The 13,435-nt window shown below is 43.4% G+C and overlaps 1 protein-coding gene across 1 annotated transcript in view; it reads left to right on the top strand.

Annotated features, from left to right (window-relative positions):
- Positions 1-13,435, top strand: part of EPGN (epithelial mitogen) — a 52,862-nt gene that overhangs the window by 34,696 nt on the left and 4,731 nt on the right. Inside the window, exons 3-4 of the mRNA XM_030192495.1 lie at positions 4,003-4,120; positions 9,124-9,276. Of these exons, the coding sequence (XP_030048355.1) occupies positions 4,003-4,120; positions 9,124-9,276 (271 nt within the window). The remainder of the gene's footprint in view (positions 1-4,002; positions 4,121-9,123; positions 9,277-13,435) is intronic.

The raw sequence follows: 13,435 nt of genomic DNA, 5'->3' as shown, positions 1-13,435 counted from the left end.
TCTCATTCATTTTGGGTCTGAGACCTTACAGCCAGCCATTGACCTAGCAGTAAGGTCTCATGCAGTAATCAGGTGGTAATGGTCTACGTAGAATGACGATTACCACCCGATTACTGCTCACGCACCAGGAAATAAAAATATTTTCCGGCGCGCCAGGTTGACACACGTCAAAAATGAAATTACCGCAAGGGCCACACAGTAACTCAAAATTGATACATGTTGGGCGCACATAGGCACCTACACGGCTTAGTAAAAGGGCCTCTTCATGTACAAGAGGAGCCAGTTACGGACAGCAGAGAAATGAGATGTTAGCAGACACCACAAATGCCCCCCAAATCACTAGTGGAAACCATAGGTCTAAGCGAGCAGGTAGCCGGCCCTTGCACACGTTGACACAGAAATTTCTTAAGGCATAGGTATATTCTGATTGTAAAATGAGAAGTACGCACATACTTTTCAGCTCGCTCAAACCACATCCACCTAAAATCTTTGCATCCCAGTTATCTATATATACTAAAATTACCACGTCCATGTGTATTCAGTCTACATGTGTAAATGCTGCTATTTCCACGTATGGATGCTTCCAAAGTGACCTCCTTAACTATTCCTTATTGTCAACTTACATTGAAATACAGTGCTGCATTTGTAGGCATCTCCCTGGAATCAGACCTACAAGTTCCAAACTGCATTAGGAGAGGTGTCAAACAGGCAGAGCAAGCTCCATGTGTCCTTTCCAAAATTGGGTCACCTTGCAGCTCCTTGCTGCTCTGTATCTATCTTACATATCTCTTCTCATGCTGATCCAGTCTGCATGAAAGTAAGTGAACAGGCAAAGATTGTACCCAGGGGCGTAGCCACGGGTGGGCCTGGACGGGCCCAGGCCCAGCCACTTTTGTTCGAGGCCCGCCCTAACTAGCCCCAACCCAACATCCCTCGCTGCCTTTTCTCCCGCGGCTCCGGGTCCGACTGTCCGGGAGCGTTGCCTGCCTCAAATTCTGCTCCTCCCCGCCGCTGCCTCGGTCCCTGCAGCATTCTTTTTTTGGCCCGTCGCTGGAAGTGCTGTGATGCACACAGGCAGCTCCGTTCCCCTCTGCCGCATCCATCTGGCCCTACGTAAACAGGAAGTGCATCAAAGAGGGCCGGATAGACGCTCCCAGATGGCCAGACCCAGAGCCACGGAAGAAAAGGCAGCGAGGGTGTTGGATTGGGGCAGGATGATTGGAGGAAGGCAGATGTGCTGGACTTAGGGGGAGGATAGTGCTGCCGGACTTGTGGGAGGAAGGGGATTGGAGGGAAGGGAGAGTGCTGCTGGATATGATAGGAAGAGGAGGAGGGGGCTGAATGGAAGGGGGACTGTTGCTGGAGGTGGGAGGAAAAGGAGCAGGGGATCTGGATGGTATCTTCTGGCCAGGGGAGGAAGAGGAGGAAGGGGCTGGAGAGAAGGGAGAGAGCTGCTGGACAAGGGAGGAAGAGGAAGAAGGGACTGGAGGGAAGGGAGAGAGCTGCTGGACATGGGAGGAAGAGGAGGAGGGGAGTGGATGGAAGGGAGAGATCTGGTGGACTTCAGCGGAAGAGGGGGCTGGAGGGAAGGAAGACAGCTGCTGGACTGGGAGAAATAGGAGGAGACTGGATGGAAGAGAGAGAACTGCTGGAGGAAGAGGAGGAGGGGATCTGGATGGAAGGGAGAGAGCTGCTGGATGTGGGAGCAAGAGGGGGCTGGAGGGAAGGGAGAGAGCTGCTGGACACGGGAGGAAGAGGAGGAGGGGAGTGGATGGAAGGGAGAGATCTGGTGGACTTCAGCGGAAGAGGGGGCTGGATGGAAGGAAGACAGCTGCTGGACTGGGAGAAATAGGAGGAGACTGGATGGAAGAGGGAGAACTGCTGGAGGAAGAGGAGGAGGGGATCTGGATGGAAGGGAGAGAGCTGCTGCACTTCAGAGGAAGAGGGGGCTGGAGGGAAGGAAGACAGCTGCTGGACTGGGAGAAATAGGAGGAGACTGGATGGAAGAGAGAGAACTGCTGGAGGAAGAGGAGGAGGGGATCTGGATGGAAGGGAGAGAGCTGCTGGATGTGGGAGCAAGAGGGGGCTGGAGGGAAGGGAGAGAGCTGCTAGACGTGGGAGGAAGAGGGGGAGGAGAACTGGAGGGAAGGGAGAGAGCTGCTGGAAGAAGAGGAGGAGGGGATCTGGATGGAAGGGAGAGAGCTGCTGGATGTGGGAGCAAGAGGGGGCTGGAGGGAAGGGAGAGAGCTGCTAGACGTGGGAGGAAGAGGGGGAGGAGAACTGGAGGGAAGGGAGAGAACTGCTGGTACAGCACAAGGAGGGAGGGAAGGGAAATAGAGATACTAGACCAAGGAGATGAAGGAAAAGGGAACAAATACTAAACCTACAGTGTGAGGGAGGAAACAGCATTTAAGCAAAACATGGATCTATGTCGGTGACATTGGGTCTCTATCTCCATCATGTATCGTCTACTGTGGCTGAAAAGCTAAGTACTAATTTGGAGTTTAAAGATAACAATAAATGTGGAAAAAATAAGATAAATGATATAAGTGAATATAATAATGAAGAAATAAGTAAAATATCGAAAATTTGGATTGATGAGGATTGCGGTACTGCCTCTTTAAATATGCTTGGCTCATAATAATCACTAGCCACTATAGAGGCAGGCACGCTGATCTGATGATCCTATTAAAGCGCTTCTGATCATTTAGACCGTCGTGATATAACAAGGACGTGCTCTATATGAAGTTGAATATAGTGAGACTGATCATAGGAATATATGGGCATCTCTAGCATTTAGCATGTCCAACTTATTAGCACATGCTAAAAACACTAGCGTGTGTTAGTAATAGACCCCCTTAAACATATAATTACAAATCAGTGCCAATTAGTGCTTGCTGATGCCAATTATTGGTACTTAATTAGCTAATTTAGTTACACACATAAATGACCCCTGCACTCCCAACTGAATGTCCAATTTTTAGCACCCTTTATAGAATTTGAGAGTTAATCCTCCCTTGCCTCAGGTACAAACTTAGGAGGGTTTGTACAAAGCTCTGGCAAAAGTGGCCTTAGCGCACCCTTACACAGGTTTTTCTCATGTGCTACGGCCACTTTTTGCCATGGCTGGAACTGATTTTCCATTTTCTGATTTAATATAGTGGAATTGGAAAAGGTACAGAGAAGGGCGAAGAAAATTATAAAGGAGATGGTGCGACTTCCCTATGAGGAAAGGCTAAAGTAGCTAAGGTTCTTCAGCTTGGAGAACAGACAGCTGAGGGGAGATATGATAGAGGTCTATAAAATAATGAGTGGAGTGGAACAGGTAGATGTGAATCGCTTGTTTAATCTTTCCAAAAATACTAGGACTAGGGGGCATGCGATGAAGCTACTAAGTAGTACATTTTAAACAAATCAGAGAAAATATTTCTTCAATCAACGTGTAATTAAACTCTGGAATTCGTTGCCAGAGAATATGATAAAAGCAGTTAGCTTAGCAGGGTTTAAAAAAGATTTGGCTCATTTCCTAAAAGAAAAGTCCATAAGCCATTATTAAGATGGACTTGGGAAAATCTACTGCATTTACCACCATTTATTTTGTAGGGGGTAATGGCTCACGTTCTAATTCTGCACTAATCAGTTAGCACACAGTAATTTAGCTGCGCTGATTAGCCCAGAAATCCACCCACAGACACACCCCCACAGCTTAAAAATAAAAAAATTTTATAGCGAGTGGGTAACGTTGTGCACATTTGCAAATCACCACAGAGAACGATGGTAAGTATGAGTTAGTGCTTTTCACAGCTTGGTAAAAGGGCCCCTCAGACTTTGAGCCCTCTAGGGATAGAAAAATGCCAACTGTACTTGAATGTACACTGCTTTAATAGCTTTCAGGTTTGCAAGTGGTATAGAAGAAATAAAAACAAAGGTTACAAATGATCCCCAGGATTTAACTTTCCAGGTCTTTCAATGAAATACTTTCTATTTTTATTATCCAAATAGATAAAACAAAGGGATCTATGGACCACAGAGTTATAATCCCTTGTCTTGAAGAACACCGAAGTTATTGCATCCATGGTTTCTGTTCTTTTCATAAGGACCTCAGTCTACGTATCTGCAGGTGAGTGTGTTCAGTATTTTCACAATTGCATTTGGAGGGAATATGCCTGGGATGTACATTGGCTTGAAACGAAATGGCAAAGTTGAACAAAACTTCATATGTTGTTCCAATTTGTTCTTAAAAGGAAAGACAAAGAAATGAAATTTCCTCTGTTTAGTTTTTAAAAATTACACTCCCAAACTCCTAGGTCATCTCCTGTTCCCTATTCGTCTTTCCTTCATCCTCCACCCCAGCCCCAGATTCCTGTACCCTATATAGCTTATTTTATGATGCAGGAGCAGTCAGAAGCATTCCTGTCCCATGAAGAAACAAACAGGGAGAGACTGAGGTGATTGAAAGAGAAGTCAGGATGTCTTCTTTTTTTTTTTTTCTTATGGCTGCCCTCACATTTTAGCATTCTATTTTATTTTTGTTACATTTGTACCCTGTGCTTTCCCACTCATGGCAGGCTCAATGCGGCTTACATGGAGCAATGGAAGGTTAAGTGACTTGCCCAGAGTCACAAGGAGCTGCCTGTGCCTGAAGTGGGATCGAACTCAGTTCCTCAGGACCAAAGTCCACCACCCTAACCACTAGGCCACTTATTCTTTCTTTCTTTCTTTTTTTTTTTCCATTTTGTGATCCTTGTTTCAGTCTAAGGAGTTCAGAGGCTGTGGAAAAGGCCTTCCCCAGCTCCTTGAAAACCCTCTGAAATTGTTTGAGAAAGCTATTGAGGTTATTGAGTACTGGGTCATTTTGTTCCCACAAAGGAGAAGCCCAAGCAAGGAAATAATGTATGTCACTCGAGTTCTGTCAGAACGTAAGGCTCATGTCTGTAGCTCGAAGATAGCCTGTCATTGATTTATAAATTCTCTACTGGCTTTAGGGCTCCCATCAAACCTTGCAGGAGCCAACGGATGCCTGCCCCGACTGGGCTGTGGAATCTGGGACTGCAGAAGCCGAAACCTGGGGTCTTGCGGTCATCTGTAGGAGGTCCATCTATGTGGACAGGTCCTGGACCGAACCAGACAGCTGCTGAAGCTAGAGAGACAATTGCTGTAGCCACTGCAGAGCAGCTGACTTGCCTGAGCTCATGGCCTTTGAAATCTGTCACGCAACTAGGAGAGTGAGTCCTTGGGCCAGGGTTGGATTGGTGCTGCCTGACCAACCCGAAAGTTGCCCAGGCCCTGACTGGCGGTTGGCGAGTCAGTCCTGGGCCTGCAAAGGTAGTGCAGAGTGCAACTCGGTCAGCTGTCGAAAGACGGAGGCCAGGTGTTCTGTAGGATCCAAGTGGCTGGAGCGGGAGATATGTAAGACTCACCGAGCCAACAGCTGGCGGGAATGGAGGACTGGGTGGAACTGAAGCTGAAGACTGGCTGGGACTGGAACAGAAGTTGAGAAGACTGACTGGATCAGGAGCAGAAGCAGAGACTGGCTGGAGCTGAGGCTGAAGACTCGCTGGAACAGAAGCTGAAGACTGGCTGGATCTGAGGCTGAAGACTGCAAGACAATGGCAAGGGAGAGGACAACTGGAACAACAAACCAATGCAACCCTCTGAGGCAGAACCAGGAGTCCTGTTGCAAAGGGGAAGTGCATCCCAGTCTCCTATAAGGGTCCTGAGCCCTGACGTCATCAAGGGGCACTCCACTGATGTCCTTTTAACTGGGAGTCCCTGCGCACATGCGCTTGTCTAGAAGCACCAGCCAGCAAAGAGGGAGAGAGAGATCCAAGCTTCCATTGCCCTGTGACACCAGAAGTGGCAGCATTGGCTGCTGTTGTGCCGAGGGAGCAGCTGGGGAAACCCAGAGGTGCTTCGGGACCTGATCTTGATGCCCACCTATGGTCGAAGGTGAGGCGTGGTGCAAGGAGGCACAGCCACGGCCATGACCCAATATCACCCCCATACAAGGCAATTCTATAACAGTGTACCTAAAATTAGGCACTTGGAGGGCTCCTTGTAGGATCCTACTTTCTTTTATAAAATACCTGCTTAACCGGCTATATACAAGCTTAACATTTAGGCGTGAGCACTTACGCCACCCATAGAGCTGCTGGAAGTGTTAGCAGCTATATACTGCAGATCTGTGAATAAATTATAGTATTCTATCATTTATATGTGTAAGTGTGAGCCCTGCCCATGCTCACCCATGTGTACAACTCCCTTGTGCTATATAAGTTAAGTGAGCATTTACAGTATAGTGCTTAGGTGGAATTTTGGCAGACACATGCATAAATGCCATTATGCAAAACATTTACACATATAATGGGCGTGTTATAGAATTGCCCCCTTTGTCTATCTATGATGAAAATGATCACCATGATGAACCTAATGAGATATTCGGCCACGTTTGTAATTTCACAACCTGGAATATTTTAATGCACTAAGGGGCCCTTTTACTAAGCTGCGGTAAAAAGTGGCCTGCAGTAGTTTGGACGCATGAAATTGGCACATGCTGGGCTATTTTTTACTGGAGCTGGGGAAAAGGGCTTTTTTTTATGGGGCAGTAAATGGCTGTGCACTAAAATTAAAAGTAGCGCATGGCTATTTACTGCCTGAGCCCTTACTGCAACCCATTGATCTAGTGGCGAGGGCTCACGTGCTACTCCTGCAATAATCAGGCAGCACACGCCCATGTGGCTGCACTGCCGATTACCGCCAGGAACGCCCTCCAGTAGAAAATAGAAAAATATTTTCTACCACGGGAAACAGCACGTACCAACTTCAAAATTACCGTTGGGTGCCTGCGCTACCTCAGCGGTAGTGTCGATTTGGCACATGTCTGTAACTTCATGAACTTATCTTAACCTACGTTACCCCAATTACAAAGGACTCAAGTACAAAACCTATTATGGATCCAACTTCTCCTTCTTAGGCAGCCAACTCTGGAATGCCCTCCCCAGACCTATCTGATCAATCAGTGCCTTTCTACCCTTCCGGAATTCATTAAAAACCCATCTGTTCAAGCAAGCCTACCCAAATGACCAAAACTAATCCTATGAACCCATCTACCCATCACATTTCCAGGAGACAACGACAATGACCTAATCCACTTCTCCCACCTAATTTCCCTATGCTTATCCCATATCCCATCCCCCTTCCACCTCTTCTACCCCTCCTCCAATGTTCACCTACCCTTGCTCATACTCCTTCTACTCCCTTCACTCTTGCCCATTCTCTACCTACTTATTTCTTTTATTATTCTGATATGTTTAACTTATATTTTGTTTCTTCATCAATACTCTGTAATCCCTGTTACTATGCAAGCCACATTGAACCTGCTCTGAAAGCGCGGGGTACAAATGTAATAATAATAATAATAATAATACTATCCACACGTTAGTCCTACCGCTGCTTAGTAAAAGGGACCCCTAAGTTGCTTTGAGGTCGCTTCATAACTGGGGTTAATGTGCCAATTTTAACAAGAGCATTAGCAGGAAATTTTGTACCCGGTATGCTAAGGGCAACTTGAGTGCAAGGCACAGGATTTTGCATGGTCAGGTAGGTGTTTATAAATTTATCCTATGAGATATACACAGAAGAGCCAGGAAAATACAGCGACTACTTTTCTGCAATCCAGGGGGTAATTTTATAAAGGTTTTTCAACATGCAATGCTGGTTTTACATGCAGAAAAGGCCTATTCTTACATCATGCAGTAATACGTAGATGCACTGACAAGATGGTGTGCACTGACACAGGCGCTCATGTCAGTACTCCCAGGCAAGATCAGAGATGTAATGTCACTACAGATTTTATATAATATATGAGTGGATGCATAGAGGACAGGCCCACATTTACACCTACTTCACAGAGCAGGTTCAAAGGTGTGCATTGGCATTTGCACATTGTTGGGGTTATATTTGAGGGCCTATCCCAATTCTATGTTCCTTTTATAAAATAGGCTTAAAATATGTACCTTTTTCAACTTCTCACATATACATGGTGTTATGCAATCAGGCCATATATTTGGCTTTTGGTGAATGGGCAGAGCAGGGTCAGGAACAGGATTGGCAGTTACAGGCACGTTTTCTAAAATGTATGCATAAGCGCTAATGCTTACTAGCAGGTACACACGAAAAGCTGTGCAGATGTTGTCTTTATAAAATACTTCCACAGAAATTCTCTCACTAGAAGATATATCGATTTTAATTCATCAGACCTTCCCAGGTATTACTCACAAGTTACTTAGGGACCCTTTTACTATGCCGCGTAGGCACCTACGCATGCCCAACACGTGTCAATTTTGAGTTACCGCCCGGCTACTGCGTGGCCCTTGCGCTAATTTCATTTTTGATGCGCATCCGCTACATGCGCTGGAAAAATAATTTTTATTTTCTGGCGCATGGCAAAAACCGGGCAGTAATTGTCATTCTATGTGCATAGACAATTACCGCACGATTACCCTGTGAGACCTTACCACTAAGTCAATGGCTGGCGGTAAGGTCTCAGACCCAAAATGGACGCGCTGCAATTTTAATTTTGCCGCATGTCCATTTTTGGCAAAAATTTTAAAAGGCATTTTTGGATCTGCACACACCCAAAACACGTGTCTACACTAGCGCAGCCCATTTTTCAGCGCACCTTAGTAAAAGGACCCCTTAAGCTCTGTTGAGATTTACACACCATATTCTTCATGTGTCTAAGATTATCCCAATGCTTAATTTTAATTATTTTGTGCTGTTTTTATATTCAATATTCTCTTCAATTTTATATATACTCTTTCAGTTTATCAGCTTATACATATATAGATTTTTCAAAGTACATTCAAAACTTGATACTCATTTTCAAATTGAAGTCGGCATGGGGACTAATATTGGACATGACTCACGTTTCGCATTGTGCTTTTTCAAGGACTGTCCCCTTCATAATTTCAGCCCTGCCACAGTGAAAATTAGTCCAACAAAAAGAAACTTCTGAAGATCTTTAGTTCTTCTAGATTAGCAGAACCTGTTAGATTATAAATTAAAGTCTCTATTTCCATTATGTCATTATGATAACATTCCTTTTTTTTCTTTTTTTACCAGGTGTTTTTCTGGTTACACTGGCGAGAGATGTGAACACCTAACATTAAATACATATTCAACAGATTCACCTGTAAATTATATTGCAGTTGGAGTTGGTGTTGGAATACTGCTAAGTGGAATCATTGCTTTCATCTATTGCACTGTACAGATGAGGTATCAGATACACTTTTTGAAAATGTCTTATATGTTTTTATTTTGATGGTTTTACTTAATAAATGAAAATATATGAGGGATAATCCTATCTCACTAAGGCCCCAAAGTAATCAAATGAGACTAGAACATTTTCTTTACTCATATGTTAAAAAACAAGTTCAATCTTGATGATGTAAGCAAAACGTATACAGATACATCGAGAGTTTAAAAAAAGCATTCTACAACACTATTGGATGGGAAGGCTAGCGCCAGCTCGGAGCACTACATATCAGCCCTACTGCCAGGCTCCCAGGAGCCCGGTGATACTTCCACCATTCCTGTCATTTCCGGCTCTAGAAAATATTTTTGGATTTTCTAGCACCAGGGGTGAGTGCCCAGTGAAGCCCTCACAACCTCCTAAATGGGAAACAAGTAAGGGCTTCAGCAGTAAATGGCCACACGGAAATTTTTTAATTAAAATGGCCCCTAAACTAGGAGTCAAGAGATACTCAGAAGGTATTGACTTTGTATACTTCGGACAGCTGTACTAAAATGATAGAAAAGTTTAAAAGTTTACTAACTTTAGTACCATTTTTCACTTTACAAAATTGGAGGCTGCTTGGTTCTATGCCCCAGAATCCCCACCCTCCAACTCCTCACTTACTAATCCCTACCAAGCCTGCAGGCCTTCTGTGTATTTACCTTCTCAGTAGAAAGGCTCCTTTTGTCTTACCTATTGGCCATTTGGCCTTGATTCAGCCCAGATCATTAACTACAGCTGAACTGAAGCCTTTCTAAAAATGGCCTGAAGAGAAGAAAAAAAGAGTCCTTCTATTAGGCATTTACTACTACTACTACTACAAATCATTTCTATAGCGTTACCAGTCGTACGCAGCGCTTCACAGTTGAACATGAAGAAAAGATAGTCCCTGCTCAAAAGAGCTTACAATCTAAATCAGGACAGACAGACAGGACAAATAAGGGATAAGGGAAGGACAGACAGATAGGACACATAAGTATATAGGGGGCCTATACTGCCCTGAAATGGCAGAAGGAAGTAAGTCCACTCAAAAAAATAAGTTAAGTGATTATCTTTAATCTAGGAAGTATGTCCCATCAAAATGTAATTGGGCTTTTGTATAGCCTCTTCAGGAATCCCAATATTTCCAGACTCCGTTCCTTTTATCTTGCTGCACCATATGCCTAGAATAGACTTCCTGAGCTGGTACGTCAAGCTCCATCTCTGGCCATCTTCAAATCTAGGCTAAAAGCCCACCTTTTTGATGCTGCTTTATTTTATTTGTTGCATTTTAACTCCTAACCCTTACTCAATTGTTCAGTGCCCTTATTTTATCATCCTCACTTTAGTAATTTCCTTATCTCTTGTTTGTCCTGTTTGTCTGTCCTAATTAAATTGTAAGCTCTGTCGAGCAGGGACAGTCTCTTCATGTTCAATTGCGTACATCTAGTAGTGCTATAGAAATGATAAGTAGTAGTAATTTCGGAGGCAAAAGAAAGCAAGTTCATTGCAGAAATATCAAGGAAAACAGGGGTTTTTTTTCCCATTTTCCCACAAATCAGGCAGAATGGACTTATTTCCTTCTGCCATTGCAGGGTAGTATGGGTGATGCAGTGAGTGGTTGCAGAGTAGGAAGAGAAGGTAGATCAGTGAGAAATAGATAGAGGGTTGGTGTAGAGTGGAAATTAGTGAGCGGAGGAAGAGTGGGTGGTGATCCCATGGAAGAAGTTAAATCCTAATAACAGTTCCTTTTTAATTTTTCAACTTATATTTTATTAGCATTTTAAGATATCACAATGTAACAACAGACATAAGGGGGAGGGTAATAGGGTCCATGAGGTCCATAAATTAGTTGTATTCCAGGAATTATGGATTTAAGACGGGTCCCATTAAGGTAAGCCTTTCCAAATAAGATGGTCTTAAGGGATTTTTTGAAGTTCAGATGATCATGAATAATTGTCACAGATTTAGGTAATGCATTCCATAATTGAGTGCTAATAAAGGAAAAGGTGGAAGCGTAAGTGGATTTATGTTTGAGACCATTACAGGTAGGATGATGGAGGTTTAAATATGAGCGGGATGATCTGGAAGAATTCCTAGGTGGCAGATTGAAAAGGGTAGCCATGTAACCTGGGGCTTCACCATAAAGAATTTAGCATGCAGTAAGCCCACGTTGGGCTTAACAATGCTTTGTAAAAGGGTCCCTAAGACCCTAAAGCCTCCACACCCTCTCCAGCAATTTGCAGACATTTTAGTAGAAACAAGGGAAGCCTGAGCAGGTTACATATACCAGTGATATAATACCTTGAACTCCCTGCTCCACAAGATTAGATGAAATATATAGTTGAAATGTATTTTCATGAATATTCTGTCAATCCTTTTCCCCAGCTGAGCATCCCAAATCCCGCTCCCATTTAATCATATACTTATGCTTCCTAGTGAGTAATATATCATACAGTTTAGAGATTAGCTTTTTCTGAGTAGAACCCATAAGTAAAACCTCCTCATCAGGGAGCACCTTATGAGTCAAATACTCCTGAATGAATGAAGTATTTAAACGAAGGTGGACCTGAAGATATACAAACAAATCCAACACTGGAAGTGAATAGTCCAATCTCAGTCGTTGGAAGGATAGGATAACCCCTTCAGAGTATAAATCTCCTACGTACAATATGCCCTTCTTCTCCCACCCCTCCAACAAACTAGCTTCCCAATCAGGTGCAAAAGATAAAAGGGCATTCAATGGGGAAATCATAGAAAGACGCTTACATCCCATTAGTAATTTCCTAACTCCAACCCATACAGAAATGGTGTTGCAAAAATGATAATGCATGTTACGTTCTATCCATATGCATACTTTTGAGTGGGGATCATACCAATCCAATATCGCCCTAAGGTGTGCTGCCTTATTGTAACTGTTGAAATCGGGACCCCCTAACTCATCCTTAATGCGATGGCATTGTAAAGCATATCTGGTGACCCGGGGTGGTCTCAGTTTCTATTTATACGAAAACATTTTCCTCTGAAACTGAGAAAGGGTTACCTGTGGAAGTGCAATAACCAGTGTCTGGCAAAGATACGTAAATTGTAGCAATATCATCATTTTACATGTGGAGATACGACCTAGCCAAGTGTACTGTGTCTTGGCCAACAGGTTAACTTCTTGCATAATTCCGGTAAGAGTCTCCCATAGTTCAAGCAATATAAAGCAGTAAGATTTTCTGGTATCTTCACTCCCAAATATAGAATATGCCCTTTAGCCCACCCAAAGGGTAAATGAGTTTTGAGTTCCTCGACAGCAAATATGGGAAGTGTTATGTTTAACAGTTCAGACTTTGAGGTATTCATCTTAAAGTCTGAAAGGCTACCATAGACCTGTAAGTATATGGGGTAGTGATTTTACAGGGATCCCTGACAGTAAGGAGTAGGTCATCAGCAAACAATTACATTTTAAATTCCTCACCACACACAGAAACTCCTTTACTGATGAAGCCTAATTGTCACTGCAAGGGGTTCAACTACTAAAATAAAAATAAGAGGAGACGGGACATCTGTGGTGTGTTTTTCTGTTACAGTTAAAACTAGCAGAGTAGCCCCTATTTACTCTAACCTGGGCAGTCAGAGAAGAATAGAAGGCATAAATCCACTTTTTAAAGTATTGCACCAAACCCAAAAGAAGTCAAGACTTGCTGCATAAATTGCCACTCAATTCTATCAAATGCTTTTCCTTTGTCAGTAATGAGTTAACGGTATGTCTTGACTTTTGGCTAACCAAATTAGGTTAAGAGTATGCCTAACATTGTTCCCAGTAGTGCAGTCTAGGATGAAACCTGATTGCCCCTTTGGTGGGGGAAGACCAATAGCCTTATTCAATCTAGTAGCAAGTATCTTAGTTAATAAGGTCTAAGTTAAAGGAAGAGATAGAATGATACAATCCACACAGAGTGGGATCCTGTCAAGGCTTAGGTAAGATCGTAATACCTGCTTCTATCATAGATAGAAGAAGTTTCCCCTCATCTAGTATTCAATTAAAAATTTCTAACAGGATTAGGAACAGATACCCTGAAAATTTCTTATAAAATTTTGAGGTAAAGCCATCCAAACCTGGTGATTTCTCTGGTTTAAGATAGTTCGAACATAGTCACTGTCATAGTTTTAATG

This window comes from Microcaecilia unicolor, chromosome 2 (assembly GCF_901765095.1).
Source record: "Microcaecilia unicolor chromosome 2, aMicUni1.1, whole genome shotgun sequence".
Classification (NCBI taxonomy): Eukaryota; Metazoa; Chordata; class Amphibia; order Gymnophiona; family Siphonopidae; genus Microcaecilia; species Microcaecilia unicolor.
Note: the sequence above shows the minus strand (reverse complement) of the source record. Positions and strands in the feature narration are given on the sequence as shown.